Source organism: Euprymna scolopes, chromosome 43 (genome assembly GCF_053919585.1).
Source record: "Euprymna scolopes isolate OS-2025 chromosome 43, ASM5391958v1, whole genome shotgun sequence".
In the NCBI taxonomy this organism is placed as follows: Eukaryota; Metazoa; Mollusca; class Cephalopoda; order Sepiida; family Sepiolidae; genus Euprymna; species Euprymna scolopes.
Genome location: NC_136524.1, coordinates 28,238,738 through 28,264,260, shown reverse-complemented (window position 1 = coordinate 28,264,260; position 25,523 = coordinate 28,238,738). Strand labels below are relative to the sequence as shown.

At 33.8% G+C, this 25,523-nt stretch overlaps 1 protein-coding gene across 1 annotated transcript in view; it reads left to right on the top strand.

The window, feature by feature from the left end:
- The window catches only part of LOC145268257 (neuroendocrine convertase 2-like), a 328,833-nt gene that overhangs the window by 131,686 nt on the left and 171,624 nt on the right, over window positions 1-25,523 (top strand). The window contains exon 4 of the mRNA XM_080123602.1: window positions 2,179-2,287. Within this exon, the coding sequence (XP_079979728.1) occupies window positions 2,179-2,287 (109 nt within the window). The remainder of the gene's footprint in view (window positions 1-2,178; window positions 2,288-25,523) is intronic.

Below are 25,523 nucleotides of genomic sequence, written 5' to 3'. Positions count from 1 at the left end.
GCTTCGAAATGCCATGGCCTAAATTGTTTTTTTTCTCTTTAATTCCCTCTTAACTTTTCTTTGTAGTTCTAAATATATAATAAAGTTATATATAACTTTTATTCCTTATCTTTACTTAACATTATTATTTTTGCTCTCCTTGATAGTGTTGAGCTTTTCTTGATAAGTTTTTCTGATATATAAAATATGCGCAGACCATTATGTTATAATCATTAAAACACTCTGGACGGAAGTCTCGACATTTAGTAATAAAAGTTTGAATTTCAACAGTATTTCTTGCGGATAATGTTAGCCGTGTGGTTTGTTCCTTGCTAATGGAGTCAGAAATGGTTTTATGGTCGCGTTCAAGTCTCCCGGCCAGTTGTAATCGTGCCTCCTGCACTAACAATTCCCGAAAGAATGAAACACTAGGGAATTATTATTCAAAAAATTTTCATAGGAATAATTATATATATATATATATATATATATATATATATATATATATATATATATATATATATATATTGTTAAGTGTTGAGACATTATGTTGAACAGAGTGTAGTACGATCCTGAGTGTAATTGGCAATTGCCAGTAACAAAGATGGCGGCGTAGAAGCAGTGTAGTTCAGATCAGATTCCGAGTGTAAACATTTCATATATATATATATATATATATATGTATGTATATATATATATATATATATATATATTAAGTAATGTGATTTATAATTTAATTAAACTAGTAATTTCACTGTTACATTAAAATACACTCAGCTCTTTAGACTATTGTTCTAATCTCCTATATATATATATATATATATATATATATATATATATATATATATATATATATATATATATACTAGCAGGTAGATCCGACGTTGCCCGGATTGAATGATGATCAACGAATATTTCACATTCCTATATTTTTATTGTCATCGAAATCCGTGAAATCGCCCGGTAGGAAGCTTCACATGCCTCCATGCAGTAATTTAGTCCAAAATATGGAAATGTAGACTGCACTCTAGACAACCTACTTTTTCTTTTATAAAATCATTTTATATAAACTTCTTTCCAATTAACGAAAAAACATTAAGAAATTTTCATGCGAGGTTGGAACCTACAGACCAAGGCATGCAAAAAACAAAAAAACAAAAAAAAAAACGAAACAAAACAAAACAAAACAAAACAAAAAACACCTAAATTTTCAAGTCTTATAAAATGCTTTGTAGTTAATGAAAAAAAAAAAACTTAAGACATTTACGTGCGGAATTTGAACCTACAGACCACGTAATGCAAATTAACAAAACAAAAAACAAAAACAAAACAAAAACAAAAAAATAAAAACACGCTATCAATTTACTCACAGTAGAATTTTCACGGCCCGTTGTTCTATCATTGGTGCTAAGCGATGGCATGGAAAATTGGCTTTACCGATTATAGATGAATTAAAATAACGGTTTCGATTATCGATTATTGGTAATTATCGGGGTGTATTCTGAGACAAAATTTAACTAAAATAACTCACAGACTTATACACTAAAGTTCCAGAAATTTTTAAGTAAATCTGTTCAGCCGTTTCAGAGTCTATAAGGAACGAACTCACACAACCACAGACAAAGTTGCATTTATATAATTGTAGAGAAGAGATAAAAAAAATAAAACGATTTTTATTTGCAATATAGAAAAATCAAGTCCGTCGCTCTAACACCAGTTTCACAAGATTTTTGATCCTCTGACTTGTGTTAATAAGTGATAACATATACTATGTTTAAGGAAATTTTATATTAAAATTAAAAAAGACGGAATTATTAATAATAGTGTCCAAGAAGCAGCAACGGCATTTGTCCTAAACAGGTTGAACAGACTTTCTCTAAAGGATGAAGTTTCATGAGATATAAAAGTCACAAACAATCTCCAGTTGCAAGTATATTCAAATCAGGAGAGATGGTGACGCTTGATTTTTGTAGTTCTTGCAAAGAGGTGATGTCATCTTTCTACATACAGCGCCTTGTATTCGTAAATGGTCATTTATCTGGTACTGGTCAGGCTCAACGTTGCTTAACTTCGGTGATCTAACAAGGATGGATATTAATGATATTATGCCGTACACTAGCTGGTATAATATCGATATAATATTATTTGAAATATTCACCGATTTGATATATTTACATTTCTTCTTTTTTTTTTCTTCAGAAAAACACTGGCCAATCTGGTGGTATTGAAGGGCTTGATTTAAACGTGAACCTGGCTTGGTCAAAAGGTTACACTGGAAAGAATATCACCACAGCTATAATGGACGACGGTAAGTTTTTGCCATTAAACTTTCTTTCTTTTTTTTTTTTTGAATATTGTTTTTATTTGACAAATTTTGCTTTCGGATACGCTTTAACTGTCCCTGGGAGAACGGAAAACATGATCGGACATAATTCGTTTCAACCACTGTTCTCTGATCAGTAATTTTCTTTCCTTTATGCAAATTGATTGTGAAATAGTGTTTATCTTTTTTGTCCTTACGTAAGCATGCACATAGTCCATGGTACTCCATTACTCGGAGTAGTTATGTCTTTCCATTATGAAATAAATAAACACGATCGCCTGCGAAGCAATATTGATCTCATAATCAGATCTTCAGTTTATTAATGAGAGTAACTGGAATTACTGCTAATTACCGAATAGGAAGATTTATGCTCAATTATTATTTGAATTCTTCGGACTACTGTTCTCATATTGAGTGTCATTTTCATAACGTGTCGGTCGATGCAACCTCTGATCAGGCGTATTTTGTTGAACTTAGGAATTTGGACGGAATTTCAAACGGAACCCTTCATTTAATTCACGTGACAACATGCCCTCTTTCCGTCAGCCATGACTGTATCATATAACTCCTAAGTAATTCGAAATTGTATTTTTCCATCGCATACATTGAGAATTGAACCTTCAACCTTCAGGAGAATATCAATTTTACACTTGATTTTTTCCAAAAACTTTACTCAATAATTCTTGCGGTGAAGGTTCACTCCTCTAGGTCACCGTGTTCTGTCCTCTTAAAATGAAGGAAAAGGTTCAGCATATCAGAAGGTATTTTTTTCCTCTTCTTGGATCATTAAAACGCGACACACCAAAAGGAACTTCCTGCCTTTTTTTCTTGAATCATTAACAAATTGATGATGAAATAGTCTTCATGATTTTTTTTCTTCAAGGCTTATTTATTAGTTATTTAGATTGATCAAATCTAGATCAAACTGTTCCATAGACAGTGCTTGTAATGTTTTTGATGGTCGAGATGTGCGTAGGTTGAACACTGCAACATACTAATCTGATTAACACATATGAGTTCGTCTAGAGACTACCAAGTTGTTTTGTTGTAGTTAAAATGGTAGCAATTTCAAAGATTTTTCTCTAAAATAAAAACAAACAAACAAACAAAACAAAAACAATAAAAATTTGAAAATTCATTAAAAATCCAGATAAAACGATAATTTTTTTCAAGAACCTCAGGGTGACACACATATTTTTTCTCCATTGCTGAGATCTTACAGTTTACTGAATATCACCGATTTCTTCTGATCTTGTTTAATCTTTATGAATGTCATTTTGTTAACTACATTTCTTCTAATGATATGAACTATTTATTGTAACTCCATGGAATAAGGAAAACAATTAAATCTGTATTCCTTGTCGAATAATAAATATGTCGTAAATTCTTACGTTACCAAATTTAATTCCATATATATATATATATATATATATATATATACATATATATATATATATATATATATATATATATATATATATATATATATATATATATGTATATATAGTCATCCACATACCGTACTGTTTCGCTGTTTCACAGCTCATCAGTGTGGCTAGACAGTCAAGGCTCCTAACCATTACGCTACTGGCGGCTGCTTGAACGAGAGTCATCGACATACAGTCCTGTTTCGTTGTATGACAACTCATCAGTGCCGCTAGACTAGCACCTCTCCCGAGCTGAGGATTGAACCTAGAACCATCGCGTTGACAGTCAGCAGTTCTACCGATCGATCCACGGGAACGGCGCCCGTAAATAATCTCGCCAAATGTCTATTTAAACAAACATCCGTCCACCAACTTTTACAGTGCTCTAACCGCTTTGTTTATAAACAAAGAGCGAGCGTCGCATTTTTTCAGCCAATTAAGTAGCAGGTGAGATTACTTACGACAGTGCTCTACCCTAAGAGGGGGGGGGAATAAAATATTTGTAGTCATACAGCGGAAATGAAACGTTTACCCAGTATAATCAAAGGCAAACTTTCAATATAATATAAATATTAATATTTATATAATTATGAATTCATAAAAACGCCCAGTACGGACACGATAGAAAGTAGAGTATATTATAGGGGGAAAGAAAAGAATTTACAACTGTAAATTAAAATTTACAATTAAATTTATTATTCGACAGAATACTAAAAAAAAAACCCCAAAAAACATTTTTCAAAGTCCTTATTCCGCGGAGTTTCAAAGAATACCACTGTTGCTATTCTCATCACAGGGCAGTAAGAAATTAGTAAATTATAATTGTAGCAAAGCTAGAAATTGCCTGGTTGATGCATTAGATGAAACAACAATTTATGATATTTGGTCATAAATTGTAAAAAATGTCATATAAAATGTATATATGCACGAATAAAATGGAAGATGTAGGAAAAGAATTAAAGACAAACCGAGAATAACATTTTAGCGTGGATGATGCCTCCTCTTGAATATTGTTTGCCTTTTGGGTATTCTGTCGAATAATAAACTTATTTGTAAATTTTAATTTACAGTTTAAATTCTTTTTTATATTCTCTTACACACACACACACACACACACACACACACACACACACACACACACACACACACACACACACACACATGTATATATACTTTTTATTTGTTTTACATAAGCATTAATATGTTACTACACATTCATGAGTATGTTTCGACCAGCCAGTTACAAATAGAGACCTCTTCAGGCGATATTGCTTATACAAAAAATATTAACCTAGAATTATATATATATATATATATATATATATATATATATATATATATATGAGGTGGGTATAGCTTGCTTGAAGCATTGTATAGTATGTAGTTAAATAGAATTGTAGAAGGCGGTACAATGCAGAAGTAACGGAAAGACACAAGCTGAAGCAGGTGAGAAATTTATTAATACAACTTATAAATACATGTGTACATATTCATATTTCATATACGCAGTATATTTATATTTGCACAGTGGTCACCTGGGAAAGTCGGTCTGGTGGTATGTCCGTGTAATATAATATTTCGAGAAAGATCTCTTCGTCAGATATTTACTTGACTTTGACAAACGTGCTGTTGTAAGCAGTAACTATACCGCAGCAAATCATCGCTCGGAACTTGTGGGTAGTATATGGTTAGCGTTTTTTTTCTCCATTCTTATTTTATATTTCTAAATTATTTATCCACCAACAAGGTCCGGACAATTATTTAGCCCGATACTGTTACTGTTTACTGTTTACAACAACACGTTTGAACCAAAGTTAAACTATTATAAAAAAAACAACAACCAAAAAAAATAAAATAAAATAAAATATAATATAAAATAAATAATTTAGAAATATAAAATAAGAATGGAGAAAAAAAACCCTAACAATATACTACCCACAAGTCCCGAGCGATGATTTGCTGCGATATAGTTACCGCTTACAACAGCACGTTTGTCAAAGTCAAGTAAATATCTGACGAAGAGATCTTTCTCGAAATATTATATTACACGGACATACCACCAGACCGACTTTCCCAGGTGACCACTGTGCAAATATAAATATACTGCGAATATGAATATGTGTACATGTATTTATAAGTTGTATTAATAAATTTCTCACCTGCTTTAGCTTGTGTCTTTCCGTTGTTTCTGCATTGTACCGCCTTCTACAATTCTATTTAACTATATATATATATATATATATATATATATATATATATATATATATATATATATATATATATATATGTGTGTATGTATATGTACATACACATATATGTATATACACATGCTTCCATAAAGTTATACATGTTTATATATGTATATATATATATATATATATATATATATATATATATATATATATATATACATACAGGATTAATTGCTGAACTAATTAACCGATCATTGTAATCGAAAAGTTTACGTTCGGGTTATATTTAGTGTAATATAGTTTTATGTAAAGGGGGATAAATAGGGGAGAAGCCCTTTGTTACAATTGAAATGCCTTCAATTTTTGTGGAACTTTAGCAATTAATACATATTCCACATATTTTAGTTTCCTGTGAGTATTTCACACGGTGGTTTGAGAGTTGCATGTTTAAAAAAATTTTTTTTTTAAATATTTATTATGTTACTGGGAGTTTAAAAGAACTTTATGCGTTTGATATATGAGACTATTTCCTCCTATGCTAAGTGAAAGCCGTTATTTCTTTTACCAGCGTCATCCATTTATAATTGGGAGAACGTATACATTTCAAACACGAAATAGGTTCAACGATAATGTTGTTAGTGCAGCACGTGTACTACTACTACTACTACTACTACTGCTGCTGCTGCTGCTGCTGCTGCAGCTGCAACTATTACTACTACGACTATGATGACGATGAAATGTTTTTTAAAGTAAGCCTGAGTTCTAAAACGTGGCCGTACAATGTTCTACAGAAGTAAACGTGACCTTTAAAAATGTTTCAACCATAAAGATTATCTACGTCAGTGGTTCTTAACCTTGTTCAGCCCGCGAACCCTTTCATCATTTATCACGATGATATTTTCCTCCTTTAAAAGACTGTCTGACTAAAAGAAACTCTACTAAGAAAAATAGCATTCAATACAAATGTCAGTGGAGAAAAATCCAACATGACCTTTCAGTAGCAACGGGCGATGCATGCTTTGTGGCTTATGGGGTCAGTTTGTGTTTGTTGATCTATGGTGCCAATGACTACTTCGAAATACCCTATTCCGAAATACCCTCCCTCCGAAATTTCCCCTACATTTGTTGAGAATTACAGCTATATATGTATATGCACGGAATGGAATTAGTGATTGTTGTTTGGAATAAGCTGTTTGATGTTTTAAATAAGCTGTTTGATGCGACTAAATCGACCATGAACGTTTTTCACATCCCCTTATTTCTTGGTGACTATATAACTATGTTCTCTACTTATGTGTAAAGCATTTCGTTATTTTCATAGCAAGCTAAGCTCCAATCTATGGCCCTTTCCTTTGCAAACTTTCACAAAAAACTCGACTAGCTACAACCACTATCAGCAATTCCTCCACTCTCTATCTGTACTCAAGTCTAAACGCAGGTTCTATGAACACAGCTTCTTTCCTAGAACTATCCGCACGCGGAACACTGTTCCGCCGGCCTGCTTCCCGGACGATTACAATATGAGTGCTTTCAAGTTCAATGTAAACAAGTTCTTTTTAAGCTGTCCACTTACATAATCCAAATTCTACCCAATCTACACCATTGATGATTACTACACTACCACCTTACATTCATTAAGTCTTATCCTCGAGTGGCGTTCGGGCCGTGATAAGTGGTGATTCATCTGTAAAAAAAAATAAGGTAAATAACGATTTCCACTTCTCGGGAAGTATTAGCATTTCATATAGTATAGAGTCCTCCTGGTAGCTAGTAATTTAAACAAACTACACAAACACTATTATATTTTTTAATGCAAAGACGCTTGTAATAGACTATTGGTTCTCAACTTCTTTTAGCCGGTGAACTTTTTTCAAAAAAATTCTGACTCAAATTGCGCATTCATATTAACAATAATATCTAATGCTAACATAATAACATTCAATAAAAATGTTAACGGAGAGAAAAACCAAAATTACCTTTCAGTAACTATGAGCGATGGATGTTGTGTTTTTGTGACCCTGGATCTAGTTTGAGACTACTGATCTGTAGTACCAATCCACCTTCGAAGGATTGAAATTCCCTCAGAAATTTGCCTCTGATTAAGAACCACTTCTATAAAGGTGGTATGGTACGTACATTTAAAGAAAGATTCCATCACCACGAATGTTATTCCCATCATATGATTTATAAAAGTAAAACATAACTTGCTCAATATTTGGTCCTCAGTCTATAATAATAATAATAAAAATGCGTAAGATATTAAAGCGAAATAAGCCCTATGCAAATCAGGTCGGCCCATGTAAATTTATATCTTGTGTAAATCTTATGCAAAATCTTATTTAATATCTTCTTTTTAGAGTTGAAAATCCAGTCTATCTTACTATTGTATCCATAACTGGAAAGAGGTTATAGGGTAGGGATCATTTATATAAGAATTTATTCAAAGTGGACTTGAAAACGAACATGTTATAGTCAGTTGGGAAGCAGCCACCGAAATGCTCAAAAGTGAAATAAACTTTTCGTCGGTCCGTCGTCTTCAGATTTTTCAATAGTATTTTTGTTGATCTGCCACATTGAAGCCTAAAAATTCAGCGGTTTTGTTTTGTAACGTTTATGTTTGAAATATAATTTTTCGTTCATTTTAGTTTTAGATAGCATTTTTGTTGAACATAACTTAAGTTTTAACTATCATTTTTGTTGGTAGGTCACGTTTAAATTATAGACACCACTTTTTATTAGCATGTCACTTTTAAATTATAGATGCCATTTGTGAACTCATTCTTTTTTTGTAGACTGTTATCCTCATCTCCATAGTTGTTGTTTCACTATGTTTCGACCTACTAACCTTTGGCCTTCTTCAGGTCAAACAACAACACCTATGAATATGAAGTTAACAGTCCGCAAAAGAATGAATACAAAAATTATGACACCTCATCTGAAAGCATGCAGCAGCAGCAGCAGCAGCAGCAGCAACAACAACAACAACAACAGCAGCATATATATAGACTTATATGTAATATACTGAGTTCGTGTAATTCAGTAAATTTTCATATACAAATAGGTTTTAAGCCAAAAATGGTTGACTTAAGGATTAAGCTACAAAATTATCACATTTCATAATTGAGGATTTCTTCAGACTTTATGAATAAACACACTTTAGGCAATGTAGCATTTTTTGAATTGGAAGAAAAAAGAAGGGGGGGGGGTATCCCTAACGGGAAAAACATGCGAGAAACATTTACCTTGGTTGTGGTTACGGAAAAGCCCATTTAAATGGGCTTTTCATTGCCAAAAGTGTGTTTATTCATAAAGTCTGAAGAAATGCTGGTTTTTGAAAATTTTCAAACGATATAATGCTTGAAATTGAAACAATTGTAACATAAAATGAAATACACTTTTCGTTGCCATCAACACCTTGTCTTGAAGTTTTGATTTTTCACACACAGTATATATATATATATATATATATATATATATATATATATATATATATATATATATATATATATATATATAAAATACCATTCAGTACGGATCTGACAGCGAAAACCCAGATGAGAATAAATATTTGGATTTATAGGACCATAAAATCTAACTGTGATCACCTTTCGAGGCTCGTATCGCAGTGGATAGAGGTATCGAATTTATCCGCTTCTAGGTGAACATTGTCTGAAGATGTCGGTTTCAATCCTAGCAAAGTAGGCCAAATGATTAGCTCGCCAAAACGTGGTGAGACAGCAACTATGGAAGGTAGTGATTACTGGATATACAGTTACAAGACTCAGCAGTCCTATTCTATCGCGGTTAATAACCTGAAAAAGACCAAAAGATGAGTTGGTCGAAACGTGGTAAAACAACAACTATGAAGATTAAGATAATAATTCGCAAAAGAATGCATATACATATTATAAAGTCTCATCTCAAAGGATAGCAAAAGCTAATCTAAAAAAAAAAAAAAGATACCATTTTATTGGACTATGGCATTTAAGTTTTTAATAGCATTTCTGTTGGTATGATGCGTTCGAAATTCTTTTTTTTTTTTGTCTGTCACGTGTTAATTTTAAACAGCATCTTTTGGTAATGTATAAGATCTAAGTTTTAAGTAGCATCTTATAAGCTTGTTACGTTTAAGTTTGAATTAGAATTTTCTGTGCTATTTCATTTTAAATTTAGACAGCATTCCCGCGTGTCTATGATATTTAAGTGTTAAATAGCATTTCTATTAGTCAGTCACGTTTATGTCTGAAATGACATTTCTATTGATCTGTCATATTTAAAATCTAAACGATATTTCGATAGTCTATGGTATTTAAGTTTTAAACATCGTTTCTTTTGGTCTGTATGGTTCAAGTTTGCAATAGCATTTCTCTTGGTCTGTCATGTTTAAAATTTAAACACAATTCTCGATGTTCTATGATATTTACGTTTTAAACACTGTTTCTTTTTATTTGCATCGTTTAAGTGTAGAAATCGCATTTCAATGGATATGGGACACTTAAGTTAGAAACAGCATATTCGTTGGATTGTCACGTTTAAAATTGAAACAATATTTCCAATTGTCGATTACAATTACGTTTTAAATAAAATTGCCGTTGGTCTGTCACGCCTACGTTTAGAAATAGCATTTCTGTTGGAGTAACATGTTCAAAATTTAAACAGCATTTCCGGTAGTCTATGATATTTAAGTTCGAAATAGAATTTCTGTTCGCCTCTCATGCTGAAGTTTGAAACGGTATTTTTAATCACTAAACACGAAGTTTGAATGGACGTATCTTCGTAATGCTCGCTCTTATTTGGTCGAACCATAAGATTGATAACCCGATTTGGAAAAGTTGTTGTTATTGTTGTTTATAATCGTGAGAATGAAGAAAACTCAATAATAGCGCAGATTCGTCATTTTCACTATACCCCACTCTCTCCATCCGGCACGATTGTGCTAAGCGGTTTAATGGATGGTATTTGGTTGCTAAGCAACACGTACGATTTGCGAAACTGAGAATCACTTCTTTTTCCTTTCCTCTTCTTTTTTTTTTGCACGGTTATATGGACAATTACACGCACAAAATAAAAACCCAACGAAAACTACAACAAAAATATAAACACTAAAGCAATTATATTCAAAACAACTTAAAACCGAAACTTATCTAATCTACCGGTTGTCTATACGCAGGAGTATTTTATTGTATTACCGCATCCCCTCTCTTTTCAATTTTTTTTTTATATCTACTTAACTAAAAGATGCTGTAATGTTTTAAACTGGATTCTTAAACCCGATGCAAAAAAGCTAATCTAGAATATAAAGGGCACTAAAACCAAAAAGATAAATAAATATAATAAATAAAAAAAAAAAAACTAAAAAAAAAAAACTAAAAAAAAAAAACGGCCTCAAAGTCGATTTTTAGTCGATGGATGAATAATATCTAAAATTTCGAAAAAAATTTCATTCTTTGACATTAAAGTGAGTTTGGAGATAAGTAAGGTGAAAACGAGGAAAGGGGAAGAGGTAATAATGGAATTTTTAATGGACATATGTTACATTTTTTTTGTCCTAGGCAACGCTGAGTAGCCCTGCTACTTAAATTATAAGATAAATATTTGTAAACCTTAAATGCACTAGCCGCGCTTCATTTAGTTTCTGAGATTTCATGGATAGCCCTGTTCTTGGGAAATCGATTATTGGTCTTTCTTTCTCATCAAATCTTTCTTGGAATGCATAAATTATACGTATATCGTTCTTTCTGCTTCTCGTAAAGTCGGCTCTCTCTATCACACGAAACACTTTCTTATGGTTTAGTTTAGGCCTCTTGATTCCTTGGGGAACATAGGGTGGCAACAATGCTCCTCCAACGGACCCAATTCTAGCTGGTCCTCTTCAGTTCGGCCCATGTCATTCCGGCAGTCCTGGTCTCAACCTCGTCGACGCACTGGCTTCCCAGAGGCTTTCGCCCTCTCGCATCATGAACTCCACTAGACAATAAGTCCACAGATGATGCTGCGGTCTCTATAACTTTCTTTCTTTTACAGATGATTGGGTTGTTGGCCCCATTCTAACCTCCAACCTGGAGGACCAGTGAGTGCTCTTTGATCTTTACCCTTTAACCTGTCTGGCTTGTGTGACCCTACCAAGAGACGAATCTCTCGCCAGCATAGCTATCCGGGTCCTAGAGACACGCAAGCCCTCTAACCAAGCCAAGGTTGCACTCGCTAGAGGGACTTTCTTACAACTGAGACTGTTATTAATTTCTACGAATCTAATGACAGACCATGTATGAAGTACTGTTATTAAGTTTGACCTGGTGAATCTCTGTCTCATTTGAGGATTCTTGATGAGGTGCAGAAGCTTATCTGTAAATTTCATTGTCCCCTACCCTTTCTTCTTCTCTGAAATCTCTCTCTCCCTCTCGCCTCTTTCTCTCTCTCTCTCTCTCTCTCTCACACATCAGATTTAATGTTGTTAGTATTTTTTTATAAACACTACAATGACATGTGTTCTTCAGAATTGTCTGATCTATTCCCAGCTTTCTTTGTTCCAACTCATTTGATTTGTCGATCTAGTGATCTTCATCAATTCTCATTCTTTTTTGATGTCTCATTGTAGTACAGCTCCCTATATAAGTAGTTTCTTTCCAAGAAGTTCAGACTTGTAGAACTGTCTTATCGTTGACTGCTTTCCCCCTTTCTTCAATAAAAAGGGCAATATGCATCCCTTGTCTTCGCGATAATCACATTTCGTTCTTGTTAGCTTCTTACATCGAATGGCTTAATATCTTGTCTAGAGCGATTTCCATAAAAAGAACATGCCATTTTCCTAAAGGACGTGATGTTAATGATAATGAACTTTTACTTAAGTCACCCCCTACACATATCTATGCACTTAAAAAAAAAAACATAGCTCATTATTTATGCACGACGAAACTCATTTTAAAAGCATGGTATTTTATTATTTTAGTTTTTACAAGGTAGTAACTGCTTATCAAGGCCCGAAAGCCGCTTGAGAACAAGGCTTAATTAGTGCCAGGTAGTTGGTAATAAAAAAACCGTAATTATCGGTAGTGGTGGAAAATGTATAGAATTTGACTTTTTAAGAGGATGGCTCATCAAGAACGCGTGTACATTGGACTTGAAAACGATCATGTTGTAGTTAGATGAGAGGAGTGCAAGGAAAGAAACTTTGGTTATAGAATTTTCGCTTAATTTTAGTCAATGATACAGAGTGCGGTAAATTGTTGACAGTTGTTGCAGCTAGACGAGTGTTTGTTGGTGATTGTTGATGTATATATATATATATATATTATATGTATGTATATATATATATATATATATATATATATATAATTACATTGACGACATGGCAAAACCATTTATTGTTATACATAGATTTATTTGTCGATGTAATGAAGAAGAACTATAAGTGAGGGGGTTATATGCGCTTTATACCAAGGTATTTCGAAGCCTATCATTTCTCATCAGAATAGTGGCTGGAGGGCTAGGTTGCAAGCATTTCAATAGGAAATCTAGCTAAGAGGATAATTGGAGGGATATTATGGTATCTGGTATATAAGGTAGCGATGGACGAGAGGTGTGCGGCGTATCTGGGGAGGTTAAACTAATATAAGTGTATTGAAGCTAACTGGCGACTAGAGAATTTTGAAGCTATGAGAAATGGGGGACATGAGAAACAAGGCGATACTATAATATGGGGAAAGACGGTAGCGGTATGGAGAGAAGCCACAAATAAGGGGGGGGGGGAAGGTCATAAGGTGACAGTTGCATGCAGCGAGGAGTATAGTAAATAAAACCAGTGAAAAAATATAGATACAAATACAGGTAAAATATAAAAAGAAACACACGCGCACACACACGCACGCACACACACACATACATATATAATATAATATAATATAATATAATATAATATATATATATATATATATATATATATATATATATATATATACATAAACTGCGTCAATCGCTTTATTGCAGATTAGTAAAATATCAATATTTCACTAAATATACGTCACACAAAAATGAAAATTGTATCATCACATGACTGCTTCAGGGTTAGTTATTTCCCAAAATTTTATTCAAATCCATACGATATTCACAAAGTTATGACATTTTATTTATTATCAAGTAATTTATGCTGTCCATAGCTTTATTGCAAGTCTTTTAAAATGCTAAAAAAAGGGTCCGATTAACGGTTATAGAAAAGGTGAGGATTGTTGCTGGACTCGCAGAAGGATTGTTCATCAAAGATTTTGCTATGGAGTTGGAAAGGTATCCAAGAACTTTGGCTTCATTTGTAAATAACCCAACATCAAATCCAGAAAGGATAACGGCACCAGAAGAAACCTTTCACATCGTGATATTCGGAAAATTCGTAGGAAAGTCAACCGAAACCCAAACAGCACCAGTTCTTCCATTTTTACAAGAGCTGGAATCGATCCAAGATCCAGGCAGGCTCGATGTAATGTGTTGAATGAGATGGCAAGGAACATCAAAACTATTCCAAGGCCTCCATTGAGCAAACAACATAGGGAAAAACGAATAGCTTGGACACAGAATTACATGAAAATGGATTTCCAACGTGTCATATTTACAAATGAGTCCCGTGGTATTCTTGACGGTCCGGATGGATAGGTCAAAGTTTAGAACTCAAATAGAACAACCCCTTAGAGCGTTTATCACCAACAAGGAGGTGGAGGCGTCATGTTTTGGGCGGGAATCATTAGGGATAAGTTGGTTGGACCATTCCGAGTTCCAGAGGGTGTAAAACTTACCAGCAATGCATATACAGCTATTTGGGATAAACATTTGTCACCATGGCTAGATGACCTACCATTGTCACATCGTTTTCAGATGATTTTTATACATGACAATGCACCATCCCATTCTGTTAGGGAAATTGTAGCCTTCCTTGAATCTGGGCTTCTTTGGAGAAACCCTCATGAGCTGGCCACTGTGTTCTCCGGATCTTAACCCCATTGAACTTCTCTGGTCAACATTGAAAAGAGGTGTTTATGAGGGAGGAGAGCAATTTACTTCAAAGGATACCCCGTGGAGGAAAGTAGTTGATATCGCCAGAACTATAACTTCTTTTCAGATAAAACAATTGACTTCTTCGGTGGACAAAAGGCCGTTTAAAGTTATTTTAAAAAAATGGCGGATGTGGCGATAAATAATTCATTTATTTAAGGCTTAGCGTCTAGGATGTGATTTTGTTTATTATTCTTTAACATAATAATATAATAAAAAGTAAAGTTTTCATTATTAGACATTGTATTTTTGCCCTAATACAACATTTTAAGAGACCGGCAATAAAGTGATGGATAGTGGAAATTCCTGGATAAAGAATACAATGTCATAACTGTGTGAATATCACATGAATTTAAATAAATTTTTTTAAAAAATATCTAACCTTAAAGCAGTCATTTGATGATACAATTTTCATGTTTTTGTAATGTATATATAGTGAAATTGATATTTTACTGTAATAACGCGATTGACGCAGTTTATATATATATATATATATATATATATATATATATATATATATATATATATATATATATGTACTCTAAAGTTGTTAAATTATATATAAGAACATATATATATTTAAAGAAGGTAAAATAGATTTCAAGATGCTAAACACGTACAAATGGCCGCCAGAGATTATGACATGTAAGTCAGGTACTCTTTTATCAGAATATTTGAAGATTCGTCGTATAGAAACTAAAATGCTCTGCTCGATATTTGAAATTACACTGCTTGACTACGTCTGCAACAAGGACATATGATTGCACTACGGCATCCCAATAATAGATAGCAATTTGATTGAATGGCATTTCAGATGATTTAGACTTGTGTTAAGGGCCCACGATGATATCGTCAAGAAAATTATCTTTACATTAGAAGTTGTCGAGAAGCGACTGAGAGGACGGCTGATGATGAGATAGACAGACACTCTACTGCACAAAGATCTCTATAAAATTGACCTTCCATCGGAACGAACCATTGAATCATGTCAAGTTGAGAAAAAAATCCGTAATATCAGTTCATTCTGCAGCTCAGGTTTAACGAATAAGCAAAATATTATATCAAGATATTGTGATATTTAATAGTGATGTGTTTTTATTTATTTAATTTCAAATCTGTTTTCCATGACTTCTCTATGTATATAAGCCGCAAATACACACCACTGGGAAATACGCTGATAGTTAACTCAGTTAAATTTTTGTAATAAATCTCTTACTTTATAGAAAAAGAAGCAATTAATGTTGGGTCCATAACCAAACTTCTATTATTTTTCACCATTATTTTTTACCACCATGATCTCCACTTGACCCTAAGTGAAATGAACCGTTTTCCTTTTGAGGAAGCACCACGTTTTAACAAACTTCGAGGACTGACTTTAACTTCTGAACTGCAATGGAAGGCTCACATCAGATCTGTTACCAAAGTCGCTGGAAAAAAAGGTTGGATCATTCTACTGCTTTTAAAGCCATCTCACTTCCAACGGAATCCTCTAATTTTACAATAGTCAAATACGTCCGGGAGTGGAGCACTATTGCGCTATCTGGAAAAGATCTGCCAAGAGTACCTTTTTCTGCTGGGGCAGGGTATAAAACTGTTTTTGAACTCTAGTGGATGAAGACCCTTTAGTTTTCCAACTTCCTGTTTTTCACAGAAATAACGTTGCTCTATCGTTATTTTCATAGCAGGCATTCGACTGAGCTCCAATTTATGATCCCAACCTGTAAAACATTCGCCATAAATACTCGCCTAGCTGCAACCATTGTCAGTAATTTCCTCTACTCTTTATCTGTGCCTGTAACTAAACGAAAACTCCACGAGTAAAGTTTATTTCCTAGAAGTACACGTCTTTCCAACACAATATTGTAAGCTAGTTTGCTTTTCAAGTCCAATGTAAATAAGTTCTTGTTGAGCCGTCCTAAAGCCCACTCTAGATTGAGCATTACTGAGCATCACGGTGTTGTTTATCCGTCTACTCTACACTGATTAACTCTTATCCTCGAGTGATCTTTAGGCCTTGAAAAACGATGACCCACCCTTCGTATATATAAAAAATATATTCTGAGAATGTTCTAAAGAAAGAAAATATTTGTTTATTTTTGTAGCTGTTTTAATCGGAAAGCAATATTCTGTGAATGTGTGCTTTTAACTAGCTGTGTAGTTGCTGGTCGTTGTTGCGACTAGACTAGCACTCACCCCAAACAAGGAATCGAACCTATAATCATCTAGCTACGGAATCGGTGCACGTGCATGATATCTACAATGTTTTTGCATCAGCATTATTTGTTTATTCATAAACAAAGTGAAAGGCGATATAATTTAACGATAGTGCTCTACCTGAGAATTTTTTTTTTTTTGGGGGGGGGAGTTTACATAGTCACCCACAAGAACACTGTTTCGCTGTATCACAGATTTTCAAACCTCTAACCATACAGGTGACAGTCGTTAACTCTCGTCACTTGTTGATTGAAACATGCTTATAAATGCGTAGCCATACCTAAATGTTCATGTAAAAATAAATAAAAGTTATATCTGGCTCTACTTTGGTATTAAGCACTCTTGCATAAACCTCGTTATACTAATTGTATGTTTTACCTCCGAATTGTGTTAACGTAATATATATATATATATATATATATATATATATATATATATATATATATATATATATATATATATATATATATCCATCCATCCATCCATCCATCGCCATTAAGTCCCTGGAAGGCCATAGACCATCTACAACTTTTTTGTAGATGCTTTTGTAGCGAGGAGTTCTTTTTACAGGATGAGGGTGCTGGCCCCACGCTCAACCTTCCCAGAACGTACATATAGCGTCTAGCCTTCCCAAATGGTCACCCATCTGGTACTGGGCAGGCTCAACGTTGTTTAACTTCGGTGATCTGGCGAGGACCGGTGTGTCAACGTGATTGTGCCGTATACATACATACATACATACATATATATATATATATATATATATATATATACACATATATATACACACATATATGTATATATCTGTATATATATATGTGTATATATATGTGTATATATATACATTATATATATATATCTGTATATATATATATGTGTATATATATGTGTATATATATACATTATATATATATATATATATATATATATATATATATATATATATATATATATATGAAGGTTTTTATGGGTAAATAATTTAATAAAACATTTGAATAATACTGAGCGCAGTACCATCATTATTAATTGTTGAGGTAATTTTTTTATAGCTTTAACATGAAAAATTGTGACTACGAACAGAAAATAAAATACACTTCTAAAATTTTTCTTTATAATCTCCTTAGCTTCAGTTCAATGTTAAAAAAACCCTTAAATTAAACAAAAGGGTATAAGTGGTGGGATAGAAAAAAAACTCTATTTCAGACGATACTTTTCAAAATGAACGTCGGTAACGAGGAGGGAATCATCGTTTAAAAACGTGGTCAAAACGAGGATAGAAAAAACTTAATATGGAGGAAAGGAGACAAGAAACAATTTAATCGAACGCCTATAAGTTTCAAATTATAGCTATGTTCCTTCTGTTTACAGAGAGACGGTTGGCGCAAATTAATAGATGACGCCCCTAGAAATGTTAATTGAATTGTCGAGCGTGCTCTGTGTAAGATACAGAAGGTTTCATCCGTGTACCCTTCAGTGCAGATCTGACACTGCCATAAATGCTTACCGATGGTCGATATTATGAGTCTGTGCACGCCCGGATGTTGGCCAGTTTTAGTGCTTACGTATATATATATATATATATATATATATATATATATATATATATATATATATATATATATATATGTTGGCCAGTTTTTGTGCTTACTTATATATATATATATATATATATATATATATGTTGGCCAGTTTTTGTGCTTACTTATATATATATATATATATATATATATATATATATATATATATATATATATATATATATATATATATATATAGAGTGAGAGAGAGAGCGAGAGTGAGAGAAAGACAGAGAGAATAGGAAAGAGAGTGAGTGAGAGAGATAGATGGATAGATAGATAAAGTGAGAAATAAATATTTAGCATATCAGAAACCCAGACTATTTTGCGTGTATCTACTAGTTTAGAATTACAATTATATATATATATATATATATATATATATATATATATATATATATATATATATATATATATATATATATATATAATTTTTTTTTAGATACTTTTTTGTGAACAACAGTTGAGGTCCGCTTGAAATATAAAAAGTATCAATAAAAATATTAAATATGTAACATCGTATTTCGTGCTTCCAAAAACCCTCATAACCTATATATATATATATATATATATATATATATATATATATATATATATATATAAATTGAAATCCTATTAAAGCATATATATATATATATATATATATATATATATATATATATATATGCTTTAATAGGATTTCAGTTTTAATAATTGATTGGCTTAAATATGACACATTTTATACTCACTTTCTCCTCCTCTAACGAGTAACGAGATCACAGTTAGAACAGAGGTCAGTTTTGAATATGGAGAAAGTCTAGTTTCTCAAATACTGTACTCTGTAGTTGAAGCCACAATAATAAAACTTGTCCAAGTTCTCCCTCCCTGACAAATCACAATAAATGCTAAACGTTTAAAAAATGTATTTGCTGAAGTCAAAATATTTTATACAGATTCTACACTTTGATCCTGTCGAGAAAAAAACGGACAACGAATTTTTCTTTGTATAGTAACTGTTGCTACTGCTGCAATGACGTCAGGTGATGTCGCATTATCGATTGTTATTAACACTAACTGGACAATACATAATGGCTACTAGTCGTGGGGATTACCCTTAGATATGCTGCAATTTGATAGGGATATCCCACGATAGAAAACAGGCGTTGTCGTTGTTATTGTTGTTGATGTTGTTGTTGTTATTCGAATCTGATTTGAATATCCCACCCACATAGTGCAACGCCTACGATATTTATTGTTTTCCGTTTCGGACGCCATTTTGAATAGTTTTTCGTGTTGGGAAATACCAACATAGCCAGTGATGATGTATTTTGTATGGACTTGTATACCGTGTGTTTACGAGCGAGCGTGTGTGCTTGCATGCGCGTGCGTGTGTGCTTATAAGCGATGATCACCATCTTTCATTGCATCACCCGTTAACATTTCTACCATTCTGCTGTCAACGATTTATCTATAAATCTTTCTCTATATATGCTTCCGAGTCTCTCTGGATCTGTTTATGTTATAATTCACTAACTTATTGACTATATTTTAATCTATATATTTCTTCATTATACGATATGTTTTGTACTCTCAGTTCCCATTTCTTATATATTATCATATGTGCATTCGGCGACTAGTTCTGCTAGCAGTTGAAAGGTATAATTTAGCACGGCGCTGTATCGAATATCACTCACTTTGTAACGGTCTCCTTTTCTGTCTAACCATATGTTTTATCATCTTATTTACATTTTCGTTCGTATGTTACACCATACGTACATTTGGCACTCCCAGTTCTGTTAACAACGGAAAGGAATAGATTTAGCATAGCATTTTGTTAACGTTCTGCTTTTCTATCCGACTATATGCTTTATCATCTCCTCTCATTTTCTGGTTCTTATGTTAGATATGTAAATTCGGCACATCGAGTTCTGTCAGCAGTTGAAAAGCATATGTTTTCAATATTTCATTTACTTTTTTTTTTTTACGTTGGACCATATGTATATTTAGCACATCCAATTTTGGTGGCAGCTGAAAGGGATAGATTTAGCATGACACCGTATTTGATTTAACTTCGTCAACGTTGTGATTTTTTGTCTAACCATGTTTTTACTATCTCACTTTCTGGTTCTTATCTTTGGCCATATGTAAGTTTAACGCACCCAGTTTGGCTAGCAATTGAAAGGTATGGATATTAGCGGTAAACAACGAGCTTAGCGCGTGCGGAGAGATATTATTGGTCGGGGTTTTTCTTTAGAAAAAAGTAATTTCAAATATTTTTACAATTATTTTCCTTGAAAGATGTTAAATTTTTTTTTTTTATTTTTTTTTTTACATGAATACATTCTTCAGTAAGATATTCTTTGTCTAATTGTATTTTTGTCCGAAAATCGTTCCAAAAGTAAGGCCTCCTATTTTTTTAAACTAAAAAAACTAAAATATTTAAGAGCTACGAAGACGAGAGTGATATCATTAAAACATGTGGCCTTTTGTGATCCATAATTTTTTTTTTTTACATAGGCGTCACCACATTATCAAGGCCCAGAGGCCACTCAAGGATAAGGGTTAAAGAGTGTACAGTAGAAATTGGTCAATATAGTAATCATTAGTAATGAAAATTTGGTAAATTTGATAACTTATATGGAACGGCTCACCAAGAACTTATTTACTTTAGACTTGAACACAACCATATTGTAGTCAGCCGGAAAGCAGGAAAACGGAAGACAATTCCACAGGCGTGCAGTTCTAAGAAAGAAGCTTTGTTCATGGAATCTACGTTTAGGTTTAGGCACAGATAAAGAGTGGGGGAAATTATTGATAGTGTTTACAGCTAGACGAGTGTTTCTTGTGAAAGTTTGGCGAGGGGGGACCATAGATTGAAGCTCAGTTGAACACTTTCCATGAAAATAACGATACATCAGAGACAAACTCGCAACATCTCTTCTGTGAGATAGAGGTTGCAAGGAGGAGAAAAGGACATCTCCTACGAGGCTACGAAGTCTATTTTGAACTCTATCAAGGCAGGACAAGTCCTTTCTAGCAGCTCCTGCCCAGATGTGGCAACAGTATTCCATCCTTGGACGTACCTGGCTCTTATATAGATAGAGAATAGCATCAGCAGTGAGATATCTACCGGATCGATAGAAAGATCACACCATTTTTCCAGCGGCCTTGGCAACAGATTTGATATACGTGTTCCATTTAAGATCAGGAGTAATGGTCAAGCCCAGAAGCTTGTCAAAACTTGAGGCCTCCTGAAGACGAGAGCCATTCATTTCAATTGATGCCAGATGTGGATCAGAATGTTGATGATGTAAAGAGAGAAGCTTGGTTTTAGATGCATTAAAAGTAACCAGCCACTCCTTTCCCCATTGTACTACGTGCTCAAGATCAGAGGAGAGAGAATTGGAGAGAACTTGGTCGTTTACTGTCTTAGATGTGCTACCATAAATGGTAGTGTCGTCAGCATAAATGTCTACAAATGATGTAAGGATATGATTTGGAAGATCATTAATGTAGATCAGGAAAAGAGTTGGGCCCAGGATGAATCCCTGAGGGACACCGGCATTAATACTGTGAGCTTCTGATTTTTGCCCCTCAACTACTACTCTTATGAACCTATCAGAAAGAAATGATTTAATAATTGAGAAGACATTTCCAGCTATATCATAGCTAGCGATCTTATGAAGTAAACCTTTATGCCATACCTTATCAAAGGCTTTTGATATGTCAAGAGCAATTGCCCTAGAAAGATTGCCACCGTCGAGAGATTTGCTAATCCTATGCGATATAACTGTAAGGACACCTGCTGTAGATCTAGCAGAACGGAAACCATATTGAGTGTCACTAAGAAGGTTATTTTTGTTGAGATGGTTGATTACTTCTGTATTTAACACAGATTCTAGCAACTTACTCATGACGCACAGGAGACTTATTGGCCTGTACTGAGAGGGGGATGAGCGATCACCTGAATTCTTAAATACAGGGCATACTGATGAGATTTCCAGGGAGATGGGAAACTATTCTCCTTAAGACAACGTTTAAACAGTTTTGTAAGTATGGGCGCTAGTTCAGGTTGAAGTTTTTTGAGTACTATAATTGGAATACCATCAGGGCCAGTTGCTTTACTCGAATCAAGGTTTTTGATTAGCTTCGCAACATCACGTACAGATATACGTATATCACATAGCGTGTTTTCTGATACAGGAGGAAATATTGGGGGTTGGCGGTCTTGGTCGCAAAGGGTAGAATTAGCTGCAAAGTTCTTGACAAAGAGTTTGGCTTTGTCTGATGCTGACGAGATTACCTCAGGTCCATTGATAATAGTTGGGATGGAGCACACGCTTCTGTTCAGGATTCTGTTTGCTATTTGCCAAAACTGGTGGGAACCAAGCCGCTGCTCAGCTACTTTGGACTTAACAGATTGAGCATACAACTCTCTTGCGTTCCTTATTACTTTCTTACAATGGTTGCTGGCAGTCCTGAAAACGGTTTTAGTTTCCATACATCTATTACGTTTGAAGCAGTGGAAAAAGTGATTTCTGTGCGCAATGGCAGTAGCACATTCTGGAGAGAACCATGGCTGGCTGTTAGGTTTTTGCTGAAACTTTTTAGAGGGTATGAAATGGTCAATACCTACAATTAACCATTCAGTCAGGTCTAATACTATAGAGGACACATCCTTTTTAAACATGGAATGCAGAGGTAGATCAGATATAAATGTACGGAAGCTATCCCAGTCAGCCTTAGTGTATCGATATACTGTACGATGAATTTATTTTTCTACATAGTCATCACCATTTTCAATGAACTTTTCTCAGTCTCTTTTGATGTCTTCGTCGTAAAATCCGGAGCGCAATTTCTCACACATCTCTGTTACCACTCTGAAATCGGCGATCCCATCTCCTAACAATGCTGACATCAACTGCATCGGCTTCATAAACGTTCAACAGGCACCGGTGAATGTTGATCGGTTCGATTTTTTCTGCGTGATGGAATTCAATGACGCCTCGCTGCTTCTGACGCACGTCCATCACATGGGCTGCTTTCTCATACCGACAATATCTGCAACAGAATGATTAAACTTTTCGGTCATGAATGCATAAGTTGCGTCATCATAACAATGCAGTTTACAAACTCCTCTAATCCACCCAGGCGAAATAAAAATTGGAGGAATTACTTTTGAAATGTCCCTTGTATATATAGATTATTTTATGAACCCAACCTGATAATTGCCTCTGATGACCCTCAGATGGAATCGAACAAAATTCAATGGTATTTTCAAATTCCATGAAAAATGTCATCTTTATTTAAACATTGGAATTTTCTTTTAACATATCGATTTGTATTTTGTTTCCGAATTTTTGAGATGCAGATTGATAAGTCTTATTGGATTATTCGGACTAATTTTCTCATCTTGGGTAGCATGCTCTCTTCCTTCAGCCATGGTAAAAGTTCTAAATAATTCGCAGTTGAATTTGGAGTGTTACCCGCCTTGATGTTGGAACCTTCAACCACCAGAAGAGTGTAAATTACAACTGAATTTAACCAACTTTATCCACTATGTCACTGGTCAATCGATTTCTATAACACACAAATACACACTGGCTGCTTTTAAGGTAAAGCACCTCCCCTTTAACAAAAATATGAAATCTTTCCAAACACCGATTGTCATGGCTAATAACACCCGAAAATCCCACATTCAAACTTCTCGGACAAACACTCTAGCGAACAATAAGTACATAGAATGAGCTTCTAATTCTGTCACAAAGAAGGTAGACCCCCTTTACCAAGTTAGAAAACTTCTCACATTTTCCAATATTCCATATATTTATGAATCCATTATTTGTTCGAGCATGGATTATTTTTGCCAATTCTTTACTCGGAAACAAACTTCGAACCTCTCCCTCCTAGACAGGGTGAAACAAAGTATTTTTTAACATAAATAAATACTATATATATATATATATATATATATATATATATATATATATATATATATATATATATATGTATGTATGTATGTATGTATACACTAAATATTATATATATATATAGTAAATATTACATATATATGCATATATATATATACTAAATACTATATATATATATATATATATATATATATATATATATATGTGTGTGTGTGTGTGTGTGTGTGTGTGTGTGTGTGTGAGTGTTTTAGTGTTCGAACGATAAATTGGAATCGAAGTCGGGAATCGGCGGAATAATTGGAACTTTTGGGGCTATCGAAATCAGTATAGAAAAAATTGGAGTGTAATTTCCGATTCCAAAACGATTCTTTAAAGTTTCTTCTCGACAATAGAAAATGAAACAAACACCAATTCATTTATTAGAAGTTGTTCATTTACAACTTAAATATAAGGACCACAGAATGAGTTATACATTCCACTTTCAGATTTAATATTGATTCTGAAAGTCAAGTTTTTTCCCTTTATTAGTGAACTAGCGGGGGTACCCGGCGTTGCCCGGGTGTTTCGAGGTGTGTGTGCTCTTAAATTAAAAAGAAACGGGAGGGGTAAAAAGTTTTGGTAAGTTGGTAGGATCGAACCCGAAGCCCTGAGGCGAAGTTGGAAAATAAAATGTGAAAAAAAAAGCATGAACCGTTAACTGTTCGGCCAGCTAGAATGAGTTTCTGAAAGATGTTTGAATTTATTTAAGTAAGAACAAAATTGACAAGTGCCCGCACGGAAGTCGTAGAGTTAACATTTTGTGCGAGCGTTACGACGACGACGACGACGACGACGACGACGACGACGACGACGACGTAAGCAAT